At 43.0% G+C, this 16,852-nt stretch overlaps 1 protein-coding gene across 3 annotated transcripts in view; it reads right to left on the bottom strand.

Annotated features, from left to right (window-relative positions):
* Positions 1–14,211: 14,211 nt before the first annotated feature.
* The window catches only part of Rad18 (RAD18, E3 ubiquitin protein ligase), a 153,883-nt gene continuing 151,242 nt past the window's right edge, over positions 14,212–16,852 (bottom strand). For all 3 annotated transcript variants that reach the window (XM_004625052.2, XM_023705623.1, XM_023705616.1), the window contains one exon: positions 14,212–15,158. In XM_004625052.2, the coding sequence (XP_004625109.1) occupies positions 15,056–15,158 (103 nt within the window). In that variant the 3' untranslated portion in view covers positions 14,212–15,055. The remainder of the gene's footprint in view (positions 15,159–16,852) is intronic.

Raw genomic sequence — 16,852 nt, 5'->3', positions numbered from 1 at the left:
CAGGCTGGTGTCCCTCACTGATAATAAGCAGTTGCCTCCCATTGCTTTGGTGCCAGGCACTGAAAATATGTTTGATTTTAGGGACCTAATTTTACTTTGTGGAAGAAAAACTAAGGGATGTTGATGCCATAGCAAGTGTGGATGGGAAGAACACCAAGTATCCTCAGGAAGTGTCCATCCCTATCCTGATACTGCCCTTTTATCTGCTGCACTGTCCATTTAATTACCTGTTGGCTTGCTTGTTTCCCTACAAGCCGGAGCTCTTCTCTGCATTTCTAGGAAAGGGCATGGTCTGCATGCCCTACATAAGTGGCAGTGCTAGAGCCCAAACCCTGGGCTCAACAAGTCTAGGTCCAGCACTTTCTATTCCATGGTAAATTCTCTGAACGAGCAGAGCTGCAGAAGGCCCACAGAGATGCTGCCAAGGAGACCAAGGAGAAGCCATGAAGTGTGGCAGAGCCGTGCTGGGTCATCTGAAGGCAAAGTTGCTAGGAGGCAGTTCTCCTGTAGGAGACAGCATGCCACGAAGCTTGTTGGACTTCCCACTGGGCCAACCAAAATTATCTCTGGGCTGCAGGCTGGACTTGTCCTACGTACGCCTTCCCTTCCAGCTCTGTTTTCATGGGTGTCCAGAAGCAGCCCAGTGGCACTGCCTGCCTAGTACTGCTCCTTGTCCTTTTTGGCCTTCACAGATGTCCCTCCAATAAATTTCTGGTCTATCATTTGCTTAGCTAGAAACTTGGGCTGATGGAGAGTGACACAGGGGCTGAAGGGGAACAGTTGGGCATTGACAAGGGACAGACCTAGACATCCCATCCTGACTCTGTCTACAAGAGGCCCAGAGAGGCAACCTGGCTGCCTTGTCAGTTTGAAATACCTAAAAATACAGGAAGTCGGGTGGGAATTTAAAGTAAGTTATATTACCCAAAGGTAAAGGAAGTTATTTTGGCTTGCATTACAGAGAAAACGCTAATGACAAATGCTGCCTGGTAATTTGTTCCTTTAAGAAAGGCACACAAGCTTCTGGAGCTGCTGAGGGAAAAGTAAACACAGTGGGCTTACACTGAGTTGGTGGCACCTACTCAACCCTAACAACTCCAGCAGGTGGAAGTTAGGCATCCTCATGGAGAGGGGGAACTGGAAACACAATCCAAGTGGCCACAGTGCCATTCCAACTGTGTTCTTCATCCTTTCCCAGAAGAGAAGTGGAATAGAGACTTGGGAATGAAACCCAGCCCTGGGAACTGGATATGAGGGGCTGACAGGAGGGTCAAGAAGGTGGACTCCAATGGGCGAGGCCAGAGGGACTGAAAGGGCCCACCTGAGGGCTAAGGCTCAGCTGCCTCCTTCCTGCCTTAGCTCCTCTGACAGGTGACAGCCTGAGGAACAGAGGCCAAGGGCAGAGCCACTCACCCTTGACTATCAAACCCCCACTTGGAAATGAGAAGAAATTGCCTAAGGAAGAGCTACGGGAAACTTAACAGCAGCTGGGTGTCAGCCAGTGAGAACAGTGCATTTTGCTTTAACTAAAGGAAACTGAAACTCAAGGGTTTAAATGCCTACCTCCGTTTTTTCTCTTTTCATCAATTCTGGAGTTGGTTTTCCACAGCCAAATCTGCTTGGGAAGCTAAGGAGGGAAGGAAATGAATTGCCCCCCAAGAGCCTACAGAAAGGGTCACAAACCTGCTGTCACCTTTTATTTTAGCCCAGTGGAACTCAGGTTGGACTTGTAGTGTACAGAGCCTTACACTCAGTTAGTGGCAATTTGTTACAACAATAAAAGATGAAGACAATAACTTTCATAATAGTCTTAATGCATCTAATTATTTTCTTCCAATAGAAACAAAGTGGATGGGTAAAAAAGTGAACACAAAAAACCAAACTTAATAAAGTTTAATAGGGTGCAAGGTCTTGAGTTCAATTCCCAGTGAACTTCCCCCCCAAAAGAAAAAGAATAAAGTTTATTTTATTTATTTATTTGCAGAACTGGGGATTGAACTCAGGGCCTTGAGCTTGCCAGGGAAGTGCTTATTCCACTGAGCCATCTCCCTGGCCCCAAAAAGAATAAAGTTTAATAGGGAAAGCTCACACTAAAGGCACAATTCTATTTGGTGTCAGTCCAAGCACTAGATCTCAGGTGGCAGTGATCTGAGAGCTCATCTGAGTCCTGCAGTGAATACTGGCAACAGCCTTTGCTTTACCTCCCCTCCTACCCATGGCCACGTAGCCTTGCAGAACGTGGTACTGCTGGGGTGCTGGCTCCTGACTGGCAGTGCACCATAGCTCCCACTGAAAGGTTTGCATACGAGGCTGAATCCACAAGCCTGGAGGCTCTACTTGCTGCTTCTGGGTATATGATCTTGAACTACTTAGGCTATTTGCTTCACTGTAAGGCCATCAAAGATGAGGACCATGAATACCTCTACTATCTAAAGTTTCTCCTTTCTTCTCCTAAACCTAACAACTGAGATTCTTTCATTTCACCTTCATATGTTGAAATGACACATTTCACCTTCATACCCCTTAAACGTGGCCCTCCTCAGCAGACACACAATTCCACAGATACAAAGCTCAGTGTTTCAGTATTAGATGTGAGAACATATAGTATTAAGTCATTCAAATGGTTGTTAAACTACATGATCCCAAAGGATTCCTCTAGCCCAACTTTCCAAGAGTCTAAATTGAGGGTACTTAATATACTCACTCATTCAATAATTATTCATCATTCCTACACTAATTCTGTCATACTTCTGCTCTTATGTTTATAAAAATGAGTCAAGGGACCTACAACCCAGGCTGTGTCCTGCAGAGCCTGCTGTGCCTCCCAGGCTCCTGCTCAGGAAGAGGAGCCCAGGAAAGATGGTATCCTGCCGCACACCCTATGCTGTCCACATATTGCCAAACACGCTCTTATGGTCCAGACAAAGAACCTCAAAGGCTGTGTGTTCATAGGTAGGGGTTTTGGAAGGTGACTGAATCACAAGGGCCGGGTAGCTGGCTTGCTTTTAGGAGGTGGAGTCTGATCATCACAACCCATGACCAGGAAGGGTGTATCTTCCTCTCTGGCTCCTCCCCTTTCTGTTTCCTGGACATGGTGACGAGAGCAGCTTTGCCCTGCCAGTCCCTTTCACCATGCTGCTTCAGTGCTCAATGCTCCTGCCAAACATGGACTATAAATTCTGGAATATGACCCCAAGTAAACCTCTCCTGAGTTGTGGGTGTTGGGTACGGTGTCCCAGCGGAAGAGAAAGTGACATGACATGCTCTCACATCTATGGACTTCTGAGGGGCTAAGTCATGGTCTTGGAACTCTCTATCCGGTATGTCTATCATGCAGATACATGTCCAAAACTTTTTTTTTTAATATTTATTTATTTGTTTGTGTGTGTGTGTGTGTGTGTGTGTGTGTCGAGCTCAGCCCACCAGGGGGCGGGACTGGCTGGCATGTGGTGCTGGGGGATTGAACCGCGGTCCCTGTGCTTTGCTAAGCTTGTTCTAAGTAGGTGCTTTAGACCACTGAGCCATCTCACCAGCCCCTTTTTTTTTTTTAAACCTCAGATCCTAAGCTTCTGATTCAGCCAGTGTCTATGGAATAATTTGGAAAGAAAAGTTTCCAAATTTAAGCCCAAGACATACAATGGTAGTGATGGGGAGACTTCTGTCAACTTTTTTGTGTTTTATGAACAATAAACCACAATAATGTATTGCTTAAAATAAATATTTCAAAAGCTAATGGAAGTTATTGTGATGACACCGTTATTCTTCTGTAAAAGGCCGACATTATTCCGCATACAATTGGGTGCTTGATAAAATAATCTGATGATAACTCATATGGACTTTTCTTTAGCAGGTAGAAAGGCAGGAATGAGTGGACACATTTTATAGGTAAGAAACATACGTGGAATATTTAGAGAACTAATTCAAGGTTCCACCCTGAGCTCTTAGAAGCATGAACAATTTCTTGGTAAACCACACTTCTTTTGTGTCAAGGAAATACCAGTTTTCACTCGGACTCTGCATTTCAACTCTGGGGCTGCTTTTCCTCTAAGAACTAAGCAACCTCATCTAGAAAATATTGACACAGGACTAGGTAGGCTTTCAGGTTGATTTCAAGCTCCAACGTTTCATATCATTTTGAATTTAAGATCAAGAGAACAAACATGATCTCAGCCCTTTTCCTTTTTCCCTTCCATGACCATAGTTGCCCTAACGCTTCAGACAAACCCCTTGTCTGTACCCTGATGAGATCAGTGGATACATTAAGAGCAGAGCTCTGTACATATAACATAAAACCTTGTCACAAAACCTCTAGAGAAAGGGATGTCAGTGCTGAACATTTCAGTGTGACACCGAGGCTGTGGGATACTGTTAAACAAAAGGAAAGAGATTGGCAAAATTTTTGAAGGCACTCAGGAAGATGGAGTAATCCCTTTTAGCATCAGTTTCTTAGTCATCTTCAAATGAAGATTTGTGTTACCTAATACGCAAGTTAACACAAAAGTCGTTCAAAGCAAAATTAAATTTAGGGCAAAGAAATAAAACTAAAGGCTAAGTATTAAGTAAAAAGCAGATTTTTTCAATAGTTTAGGTCTTCATTGATGATGATTAGAACCCTTTTTAGTTGAGAGTAGGTATAAATACTAGAAAAGCAATAAAATTCATATAGAGAACGAAATCCAATAGTGTTTATGGTAAAGATTATCCCATAGGTGAACGAACGAAAACACACAGACACAGACAAAGACACAGACACAGACACAGACACACACACACACATCCCTTCACTACTGAACCATAAGGACTTGGGAAGTGGTAAGTAGGTCACGTGAGTAATATAATTGAAGCTTATTTTCATCCAATGGAATCAAGCATTTCTAAAAGAACTGAACATAGAAGCCCGAAACAGGAAAGTAGGAAATTGACAGATTCTGACCTGGGATCTTTTGCTTTGGCAGCAAGACCTCACTCCTCATGGGTTTATTGCTACTCCGTGCTCAGGTGCCAGTTAAGAGCCCTAGGAAGGTGAAAGTGAAGACCACACAGGAAAGATCCCCAGTCTTGTGGACCTTACATTCTCTTGAGAAAAGGAGACAAATAGGGTTTTGTTTTTCTTGTCTTTCAGCACATAGTTCTTGGAGTCTGTCATGTACTAAGTACTATTCAAGGCCTGGCAGATATAGTGGTAAACGTGACCCAGCTCCTCTTGCCACAGAAATTATATCCTGCCGAGGGAATGAAAACACTTAACAATAGACAAGTAAATAACTCTGGATAGTGTATACTAGGAAGGAAAGGAAACACAGTCTTGAGCAGATCTAGGAAGGCATCCAAGAGAACAGGATGTTGGGGCAGTTCCAAATGGATGAGCAGACAGTCATGTGAAACTCAGACAAAGACTTCCATATGATGGGATAGGAAGATGAGGTCCTGAGGCTGGAGCAAGCCCCCAGTATGCAGCAACCATGATGAAGTCTGAGCAGCTGCCCTCTCGCAAGTAGTGGGAGGATAAGAGGCAGAAGCTAAAGAGGAGATGGAGTCCCAGGTACACCACAGCAGGAGATGGCTGTTGTGGGGAAACCAATGAGAGTGGTGGTCCCACTGAGAGATGCAAGTGGCTCAAGTTAGTGTGGAGGCAGGGGAGGAGCTGGGCTGAGGAGGAGACACAACTGTGAAGAGTGCACCAATAAATCTCAAAGGATTTGGTGGGATGTGGTGGGAAAGACAGGAGATCAGAGATAAATTTTAGAACAACAAATAATTTGATTTATAAATGGACGGAGGCCTTGAGAAGATTTGTCTCCATGGAATATATACAAAAGGTCAAGAAGTATATTAAAATAAGCTTAACATCACTAATCATTAAAGAAATGCAAGGACATATCACCTTATATTCACTGTGATAGCCATGACAAGAAGAATAGAAAACAGCAAGTGTCAATGAGGAAGTAGAGACTGAACTCTTCAGTCACTAATGACAGGATGGCAGAATAGCACAGCTGCTGTGGACAGCTCTATGAAGGGCTCCCAAAGAACTAAAAATAGAATTGTCATATGACCAGCAATCCTATTTCCAAATGACCTAAAAGCAGGACCTTGAAGTAATATTTGCCCAGAGATGTCCATTGCTATATTATTTACAGTAACCAAGAAGAAACAAAACTCCTCAGATGTCCACCTATGAATAAATGAATAAAGAAAACATGAGATTTACAAACAGTGGAAGATTATTCCACCCTAGGAAAAAAGGAAATCCTATCACGTGTGACACTGTGGATGCACCAAAGTGAAGTCAATCAATCACAAGACAAACTGAATCATCACACCTGGATGAAAGTGTCCAAAGGAGTCAAATTCAAAGAATCAAAACTGAGTTCAATGTGTAACAGTATATTCAAATGTCCTGGATGAGAAAAAAAAGTATCAGGTGCCAAAGAGAGGAATGAATCAAATTACCTAAATTTGCAAAAATGCTAAAAACTGGCTGCACCATGAATTATTCATTCACCAGGATGGTATAAAGTTTTGAGGAATCACTAGGATTTCTTTTGAGTAAACTTTATTGAATGTTTCATATTCTTTCTCCCCAGAAGTGTGGGTTCTTGTCCCTTCACTCCAATGAAGGGTGGCAGTAGGACCACTCCAAGCTTGAAACATCCCCTACACTTAGAGAGCATGGCAGGCTCACATCTAGCCCCCAGCCTGAAAATCTAGAGCTGTTCTAGATCTACATGAAGTATTGACAGTGACCTTTGCCTGAGTAAATAAGGTGAAATACAATGTCAATCCAGTTTTTCAACCAGTGTTCCAACGGCTGCCATACTGGACAGTACAAATGGAGAACACTCCACCACAACAGAAAACTCATGTTGAATAACAGAGATGTAGAAGATGAGAAAAGCTGGCTGACTGCTGACATCAGAGCAAAGGAGGGCAGCTAAGTTGGGACTGATCTGTACTCCACAGTTGGTTGCAGCAAAGAGAGGAGGGTCTTACATATCTAAAGTGTGTGGGCTACTAAGGCAAGCTGGCCTGGAATCATTTTCAGTTCTCAAGGGAACTGGACAGAGAAAGGGTTGGATCACAAGAACCAAATGTGGACATGAGAAAAGCTGCCTGGAGGAATGAGCCTGCATGAGTCACAAGCTCTGTGCTGGACCTTCCCCAGTGGGGCCTCTGAAGAGCCACCTGCCAGGCTCTGCCAATCATCCCGCTGGCAACAGCACTCACCAGCAGTTTCCCTCTCCTCTTCTTTGCCTTGCTATTCCTTGAACAAAAGGCCAGATGGCAGAGGATGGGTGAAATAGATCAGGGCAGGGAAAGAAGTCTACAAGGACCACACCTTCTTTATGCCCTCAGTGCAAGAAGCCAGACTGTCAACTACCAGATGGGTTAGGGAGAATGCTTAACTATGAACCAAGTCCGAGGTCAGAATTTTGTAATACACGAGACCACACATTTTTATCTTTGGACTTGAGCTGTCCCTCAGCCATGTGGACATGTCAAGTAGGCCAATCTAAATTTCAAGAGAGTAAAGAATTTTTTTAAAGTGTATTTGGTACAGGGCCTACAGGGTCTCACTACGTAAGATTGGACCTTAGTGATTCTCCTATTTTCAGCTTCCCAATCTTGGATTATGCATGCATGCCACCCCGCCCAGTCTCAATTGTCCTCTCAGTGCGCCCCAGGGGCAGGGCCGGCAGGAGAGGAAGAATTTTGAGAATTGTTAACATAGGGATAAAACTTAAAGCCAAGTGAATAAATGAAATCAACTCAGGAGAAAGCATAACTAGAGAAGAAAGGAGAATGAGGATGACGCTTGTACATCTGAATTTCCAAATCACTGCAGTGTGAAAAGCCCCCTGAAGGTGTATGTGTTATACGCCTAGTCCCCAGCAAGGTGCCACTGGGAGGTGGTGGAGCACTTAAGTGGAAGTGCCTACCTGGAGGTCACTAGAACTTGCCATGGAGCAGACTGTGTGATAGCAGACCCTTCCTTTCTTCTTCACATCCTATGAAGTGACTGGTTGACATCAGAACAAAGCAGGGCAGGTTTGTTGGGTTTGATCTGCATTCCAGCTTGTTGGGGCAACAACAGACAGACACCTCCAAAATTGTGGGCCACCATAACCCTTTTTCTTCATCACTTGGTTGTTTCAGGTATCTGTTATAGTGATGGAAAGTTGAACACAGGAGTCAGGCAGAGAATGGGGGTCCGGTAAAGGATACTGACATAGTGCCTGGGGAAGTATGAGGAGAATTAGGACTGGGTCAGTTTGGTAGAGGGGTAAGGCGAGGGATCAGATGTGATGGGCCATAGAAGCTATACTGGCTAATATGGGATTGGGGTGATGGACAGTAAAAAAGGTGGGGAGGAGATACAAACTGCTGATGGGAAATCTAAGACTGATTCAGCAGGAGCACAGGAAATTGAAACCAGGTTAGGGGAGCTAGGTGGGAGATATGAAAGGGGAGATGCAATCAGGTAGTAGTCAGTGACTTGGTCACCGGACATGGTGGGGCATATCAAATAGTTCAACTGGATAGAGGAAGAGACACAAACCCCCCTTTCTCCTCTAAGGGACTTGAATTTAAAGCTGGTCCATCGTCCCCCTCCTCAACAACTACTTGTCCTGAACCTAAGGCTCAGGTGGTCTCTGCCTGGAAATGCAGGCATGCCTTACGTGAAGCTGCTGTTGGGTTATCAGGTGCAACCTCAGAAGCCAGCACGGCTACTAGTAGGGCCCTTGGTTTGCCTGGATTTAGACTCAACAGTATTCCTCCTCAGCACAACTGGTTTTCCAAGGTTGTTTTGAAATGCTGACCTGAAGTGCAGAGCTGACAGACAGCCAGAGCACAGGGAGGTGATCGCTACTCCCTTCCACCCACCCCAAGGGCCACCTTGACCAGAAGTTCACTTGAGAGTTGGACAACTAGAATGGTATGGCAGAAATGTCTCATGACTACACTGACACCATTTTCCAGCTCAACCAGCCTATGTTTCAGATCAAATGCTCTCGTCATTGAAGAAGCAGAAGCACGAGGGAAATAGACCACTCTGAGGGGTGCTTTTTTCTTGTGCATCTGTCCTGTCATACAGAGTAGTCATTAAATGAACTAGTGACATTTTTCTCAAATGGAATTAGAGAAAGGCCCATAAGAGGTGGGGCTTTGGGCAAATGCCTGGCAATGTTCAGTGTGGTGCTCCTAAAGGGAAGGGACCACAGCAAGACGAAAGGCAACAAAGGGGAGAAATGGCAGAGCACCAAGCCGAAGCCCTCACCACGCCCCCTGCACCCTTCACATCTCAGATGGGGGTAAACTGACCATTCTGTTTGGCATTTGCTCTACTCCATTCTGCTAATGTGAGCTATAAATGTTTGGAGAAGCTAATCTGTGTCCCAGTCTCTCAGAACAAGTTTCTTCTAATTCATGGCAGATGAAAAGACTACATATGGCTAGTTTGTCATAATCATTGCACATTTAATTAGCTCTGGCATCTTTTCCTACTTTGTGTTTTCCACGCGATTATGTGTCTTGCCAACAGCATACAGATTACTCACTTTCTAAAACCCTGAGACATTCTCACACATAGTGGTGGGACATTATTGGAGAAATGTCTTGACTTTTGCCTTAGTTTCCTTACCTGTAAGACCTATGTTTATGATTACTGTAGTCCTGGCACACAAGACACATCATAAGTGTTAGTCGTTACTAAGAATTGAGTTTTATCATTTTTATGTACATTACTGATATATTAGAACTTATTTTGTTTTCTATGAACTATGCTTTTGCTTTTATTTTTTCCCTACTCCTTTTTTCTGCCTCACCATAGTTTAATACATTTTCCTTAATCCCATTTTCAAGCTTGAAAAACACTGCATTATTTGTATTCACTAAAGATTAGCTTTAGAATGTTAAATGGATCCAGCAGGCCAATGCTTCCCAAAGAATACCAAGGGCTCAGCATGTCTTCACAGTCTAATTGCTCTTTCCCAAGTCCTACCTTATTATCTAGCACTTCCATTTATTTGTTTTGAGACTGAATCTCACAGAGCAGTTCAGGCTGGCCTTAAACCCATTATGTAGTCCAGTTGGCTTAGAACTCATGGTGATCCTCCTGCCTGAGCCTCCAGAGTGCTGGGATTATAGGCATGCACCACCATGTCCAGCTACTGTCTAACATTTTCATTTTGTTTTAATCCATTCCTTCCTACCCCAGGGTCTACATTTACTTAAATTCTTCCTATGTTTTAGCCCATTTCATTGCCTTTTGCATCTCATTCTTTCTTGCGGGGTCCATCTCATTCTGCTTGAGCAGCACGCTGTCATCATAACAAGGGAAGACTAGCTCTCTTAATATACTATCTTGCATGAAGAGTAAAGTGGTTGAAACAGCTTAAAAGTCATTACTCATTGCCTCACAATTCATTATTACTTTTAGTTTGCTAGAAAAACAAAAACAAAAACTAGCCCTGGACAGGATATGGGATCTCCCCCATTCTGAATGCAGGCCCTGAATTTCAGGCTTTCTTGGTGCCTCCCTTGACTCTGGGCTACCACGACAGCTTTTACCCGAGTGCCTGCCTCTGCACAGCTTCTGCTCTGTGACCAGCTGGCTACAGAGTGAACCTTTACAAGTGTGAGCCAAAATAAACTTTTCCTTTAAGCCGTAGGTGTTGGGTATCATGTTTTGAGATGAGGAGAGTGTCGCAGGTGCTCAGAACTATGTAGAACTGTCTTCATTTGGTGCCCTCCAATGTTGGATCTTCAGCTTTGACAGTTAACAGAAGCAGCCATGAGAAGCTTTTGCATCTGTTGTGAAATTCCCACCAAAGAGCCCCAAATCGTCTTATTACATATTTATTAAAAACCCACAGGACAAACTTCCTGGAGTTTATAACTTTTGTCTTGTTTTGAAAACCTAGCCATATATTTTATGCAAATCTAATGTTCTAGTAATTCCTTAGGAAGTACTCACATACATGGGAAGATTATGATCATGATGTTCTGTTCACAGTTATTCATAAATGGACAAAAACTGCAAGTACCCGAAGTGTCCAAGAATAGAATTAACTTTGCACAAGGTGGGACATACTCTCGTGGACTGTTCTCAGCTATTCAGGAGTACGGATAATGTACTGGGAAAACTTTCGGTGTCAAATGAAAGCCATGCGTGTATGTGTATGGAGGTGGTTCTAGAGAAGTCACAAGCCCTGGCAATGACTCACACCTTTCCTTTCTGCACTTAGAATAAGTTGATTTGTGTAATTTCTAATTAGTGTTGTCTCTCGTGGTCTATGGGAGTTCCACCAGAGGAGGGCTTCCTTGTTTTGCATACCACTTGCTGACCTGTCTTGCTAATAGCAGAAGAGCAATGAGGGAGGGAAAAGAGAACAGAGAAAGAGAAGAGGCAGGGAAAGGACCTATATTTCTCATGAAGGCACTACTGATCCAAGTAACAAGACACTTCAGCCGGGAGAGCACTCTCTCATTTCCACTGGGAACAGAGCAAGGCCGGGAGGGTAGACAACAGACACGGTGGCAGGGCTGTGCTGGTGCCTAGGACTGGCCTGGAGACTGTGTCCTAGGCAAGGCAGGGCTCTCTAGCTGGCCAGCTGTGGTGAACATGATACAGCACTGGCCTATGTGTGGGCTGGCAGGCTGGAGGCAGGAAGCTGTCAGGAGACTAGCAAAATATTTAAGCATGGACTTGCATCTATCTGAATTGTGGATCGTCTGCAGCCCGGGGATACCCAGGAATATCAAGGAAGGGTTTGGAAACTGTCCCCTGTAAATAAGGTATAACTGGAGGTAGGGAATATAAAGACAGTGACTTGGGTGTTAATACTAATTTGACCTATTTATACCCTTAGATATTATTCTTAAAGACATCTGAAAAACACTAAGACTAAAACCAAAGATGATCAAAAAGGTAATGAATTTAATGTCATGACTTTCCCCTCAAATGTTCATTAACTATTCTATAATAAAAAGTCTCATATAATAGGCAAAAATGTGTCTCCTTTGAGGAATTGTTATTTTCTTCTATCAGAAGAAAGCCATGGTTTCCACCTTTTCCCTAGCGATCCCAAGAATCTCAAATTTAGGGATCAAGCATGCTAAGTGCATTACTGTCACAGTCTGAATAGCTTCTAATACAGAGCCAAGAAGCAAATTAAAAAAGAAAATCCTCCATAAAGCCTGGTCTTTTTGTCTACTTCTGTTGACATATAAATCTCTTCCATGTTATTTGATTACTAAAGGCCAGAATTACTTTTTATGATCCTACAGATATAATATGTACTTTAAACTAGATCAGAGCTCTCGTTGTGACAGAAGAGATTAGAGGGGGAAAGGTCCCCTGACAGATCAGACCCATGTGGGTGTCCTCTTCCAGTTTACTCAGAGCAGCTCACCAGCACCCACTCACACAACTATTTGGAGTTGCTAAGACCACTGGCAGTTGTTATACCCCAAGGAGATTGGCAGGTAAAAAAGATAATCAATGAGCAACTCTTAAGTTTAGTTGATTAGATTTTCACTAAAATGTGAATTTTAGAAAAAAAAGCCTATCCATTTTCACTTTGAATCTAACATGCTAAATTCCTTAATCTTTATGAAACTTATATAAAATACTTTCTTTTCAATGTATGAATATCAAACATATTCTCAGTGCTAACACATAAAGCTCAATAAATGCCCATTAGACCTAAATTTTTCAAAAAAAGATTGGGAGTTTTTTGCATAGGGATTTCTCAGTCTTGTTACCACTTAAGTTTGAAATGTTTAATTCTTTTTTTTGGGCGGAACCAAGGATTGAACTCAAACCCTTGCGCAAGCGCTTATTCTACTGAGCCATCTGTGGGATATTATGGGCTAATCTGTGCCCACACAGAGGAAAGATCATGCTGGGATACAGCGAGAGGGCAGCTGTTTCCAAGCCAGGGGAAGAGGCGTAGAAGATGCCTACTGTCGAATGCTGTGACATGGTCCCAGCAGACCCACACGAAGGGGCTGACTACATTCTAACAGCTGGCAGCCTCTCCCTCTGGTGTTAGTACCAGCCTTGCACCCCATTGCCAGTGAGCAAAAATCTCTACATGTTGCTTGCATGTCCTCTAAGGTATAAACTCTTCCTGCCTGTCCCACTGAGAGCCTTTGGTTACCTCTGTGCTTTCCAATGCTCAGCATAGCAATGTTATATCACTAAGTCGGTTATCAAATATTTACTTAAGGAATTCATGTGCCTGGTCCCAATCCTGGGTCTTAGCCCTTGAAAAGCTCCTTTAGCTGCAGATAAAATAGTAATACTTCCAGGTTAATTTATGGAGGGCTGTGTAATATTTAATTAAACAAGCAGTTTTCACTGTAGCATGGATTCTGGCAACTCAGAGGTGTCAGCATCACACCTGCGCCCACCTGTGTGTTGATACTGCTCACTTACCTGATTGCAGATCCACTGAGAGACTTGGGGGCTGCTGCTGTCAGCTTCCCTAATGTGCCACTTGACTCGAGGCAGCTACAGTGACTATGACAAATTCTTCTCTAACCATTTGAAACTCAGGGCACTCATGAAAAGAGGGCAGATTTTAGTGCTAAGAGGCAAAACTGTTAGCTTAATGACACTCCACAATCAGAAACCCAAACGCGTATGCCAACAGAGACACTCTTTAGAAAGGCGAAACCACAGTTCCTGCCCTGGCACTTTCATGAATCTGATGTTTTGATCTTGTTGCATTCCTACGCATTATTGAAAAACTGCTATGTTTGGGTTGTGGGTGGCAGAGGGCTGGGCCAGCTCTGAAATGCCATAGCACTAGGAAAAAGGTGACATTCTGCACATAGACAACAATTTCTGATCAGTGCATTCACAGTTTATAGAGCCAGCCTGTACTCCATTATTTGAGGACATTATTTCAATTTAACATAGAGTCTATTCATTCACAAATCCATTTATTGCATATTTTAATAGTTGGGGTTCATAGTAGTAGAGATCTCATTGGCTCAAGTTAAAAAACACTAAAAGTAGTCATTTTTTCAGGGGGCCCAGGATATAGCTCAGCAGCACAGTGCCTGTGTGTTCAATTCCCAGTGCCATTAAAAAAAAAAAAAAAAAAAAAAAAAAAAGGAACATAGAGGAGGGATGAGCGAGAAAGGAAGGGATGAGAAAAAAAGAAAATGGAGGGGAAGAGGAGTTGATGGGGGAGAAAAACAAGCAGCAAGATATATCATGCAGAGGTACAAATTCCCTATGTTGAATGTTATCATTAAGGATATTTAAAACGTATCAATAAAAAATAGTTGAAAAAAATCCTTTAAAAAAGTAGTCATTTTTAAGTGCTACTTCAGAAGAAAATGTTTACTATTTTGAAGAGATTGTGATTTTAAATATTTTTACCTTAAAAAATTGTAATAATAACTTTTGAACTTTCAAGAACTGCAATACTAACTTTATACCTTTATTATATTAACTTTTTAACTTAAAAAATTATAACACTAACTTTATGACTTTAAATTGGAATCCTACTCCAAGCAGTATGTGAAACACAGTCTAACAAACAACTCCTTTGATCTTGGATGACACCACCATGAACTGCTATTATGCGCCCAGCCATTTGGCCTCAGGTTCACACACTCTCCGAGGGACACAAATGATGAAGGAACACAGATTCCTAACTTGACTACTTACTACGATGCGGAGGCTGAAAAGAATCCTCTTCTGAAGTTGGTTTCTCCATAGAAGAAATGGAGAATGGCTTGTGGATATCCTGAAACTTAGAAACAACAAATCCCTTGGCAAAACGTCTTCCCACCCAGCAAAGCTGGTGAACAGTGGATGTCAATGTTTTAGAGGCAGGAGGCAACTGATCCAGTGACATGTAACGTTTTCCTTTTCCAGAAAGATAAAAAATTTCCAGAAAGAATGAGAATTAGTTAACTATAACATTTAGAATCCACATGTTTCCTTGGTCTCTTATAAACATGAAATCTACAGTTACTCAGCAAAGAAACTATCATATTCTGATCATGGCATGAAAAAGTTGGAAAAAGGCCCCTAATTCCTATTACGCTTATTTCTTGGCTCAGTCTCTGCACTTTCAGCTGCTCGTATGCGGCGATTCTCTCTTGGGCTTGTTTCTATGTCTTGAAGATCATTTCTGAAAACAGAAAGAAATGACATCTTAGAAAGCAATGGTCATTATTCCATAGTAATTTCTAGTTTATAAATACGTTTGCATGCATTATTTCACTGAAATCCCCAACAGCCTTCTATTGACATCTGATAGTTATTGTTATTACCATTCATTCTTACTTTCCAAGAAAACAGTGAATTCTCAAAGATGACAGAAATTGAGAATCAGTAATAAAACCACTTCTGAATCAAAATCTACCAGTTTTATGTTTCTATTAAGTATCTTAATGTGTACAAATTGTGGGGAAAAACAATCTTCTATCCCAACAAGAAAAAGCCAGACAGTCCACTCCTATCTCTTCTTGGTCTTGTCAGAGATTGAGGGCCTAAGGTAACCTAGGAAACACTATTCCAAGAGCCCTCCAAAGAGAGATGGCCACACACCTCTCGCTGTAAGCAGAGCCCTGGAGAGAGGAGCTGCTGTACAACCTGGTGCGAAATTGGCCAACATTCTTGTGAATTCTTCCTATTTCTTTTGGTGCTGGGGCTGGGAGCCTGAACAGCACATGTTTGGCCACTGAGCACTGCCTGTCTCCCAGGCCTGTCTAAGAAACGAAAGCTTGAAATTACTGTGGGAAGAGGCAAACTCACTGGCCTGTCGGCGCAGCTGGAGATGTACTGCCTCAACACAGCGAGGTCAAGTCAGTCTGTCTGAGGAGGAAAGAAAGGAGACCTTTCATAGTGGCAAAGGCAAGGTGTCAGTGCTCCTGGGGACATGGTGGAAACCTGTCCTCCAGGTCAGGAAGAGCAAAGTAGCTGCCAGGGCACAGGAAAGGGAGAGGAGAGTAGAAGGCAGAGTATAGGTGATCTTCAGAACTTGGAAACTTTTGGATGACACTAAACTGGGGGCTCTATGCGCTGTACAATTCGCTAAAGGCCATACAACATGCAGCACAAAAAGTAAACCCAAAAGTAAACTGTTAACAGTGACCAAAACCAAAGTTAGAGGTCTCATACTACCTGACTTTCAAGACTTTCTATAAAGTTGCAGCCATCAAGGTCATGTGTCATTTATGAGATGGACAGATCATGGAGCAGCACAGTGACTCACTTATATACATCTCAAAACCAAGGTTATTAGATGAAGAGAGGATTCATTACACAGTGCTGCAGTAGCCAGTGATCCCTAAGCAAGAGAGAAAACTGGACCCAAATTCACACCTTCTAACATTTAAAAAACTTACCTGAAACATGTTAGAGTTTAGGATGTAAAAGAAAAATCTTTGTAGCACTGGGTTAGGCTAACACTATCCTAGGCAGGATGCCTCCCATCCCCACAAAATATTTTAAAAACTGGTAACTTCATCAAATTTTAAAATTGTTCTTTGAAAAATAGTTACAACACTTAAAAGCAAACAAGCAATATAAAAAGACCCAAGTGAGACCCTGGTAAAAGTTCTGCACCGTAGCACGCACTGAATGTGGGTCTGGACAGAACAAAGGAAGAGAGACAGACTACAGCCAGGAGAGTAGGCCCAGGACCTCCAAGTGCGCAGGAGCTCCCCACGTGCTGCCTCAGGCCCCACTCTCCTGCCAGGCGGGAGGCCATGCTGTAAAAGCGTGCAGTGAAGGCAACCCATTCAGAACCCTCCTGCCTCTCAGGAGCGACTCCTAGTCCCCACCCCCAGTCCTACTCACCATTTTTTTTCTCCAATAAAT

The sequence above is a fragment of the Octodon degus genome, unplaced genomic scaffold (genome assembly GCF_000260255.1).
Source record: "Octodon degus isolate 3935 unplaced genomic scaffold, OctDeg1.0 scaffold00008, whole genome shotgun sequence".
Taxonomy (NCBI): Eukaryota; Metazoa; Chordata; class Mammalia; order Rodentia; family Octodontidae; genus Octodon; species Octodon degus.
Note: the sequence above shows the minus strand (reverse complement) of the source record. Positions and strands in the feature narration are given on the sequence as shown.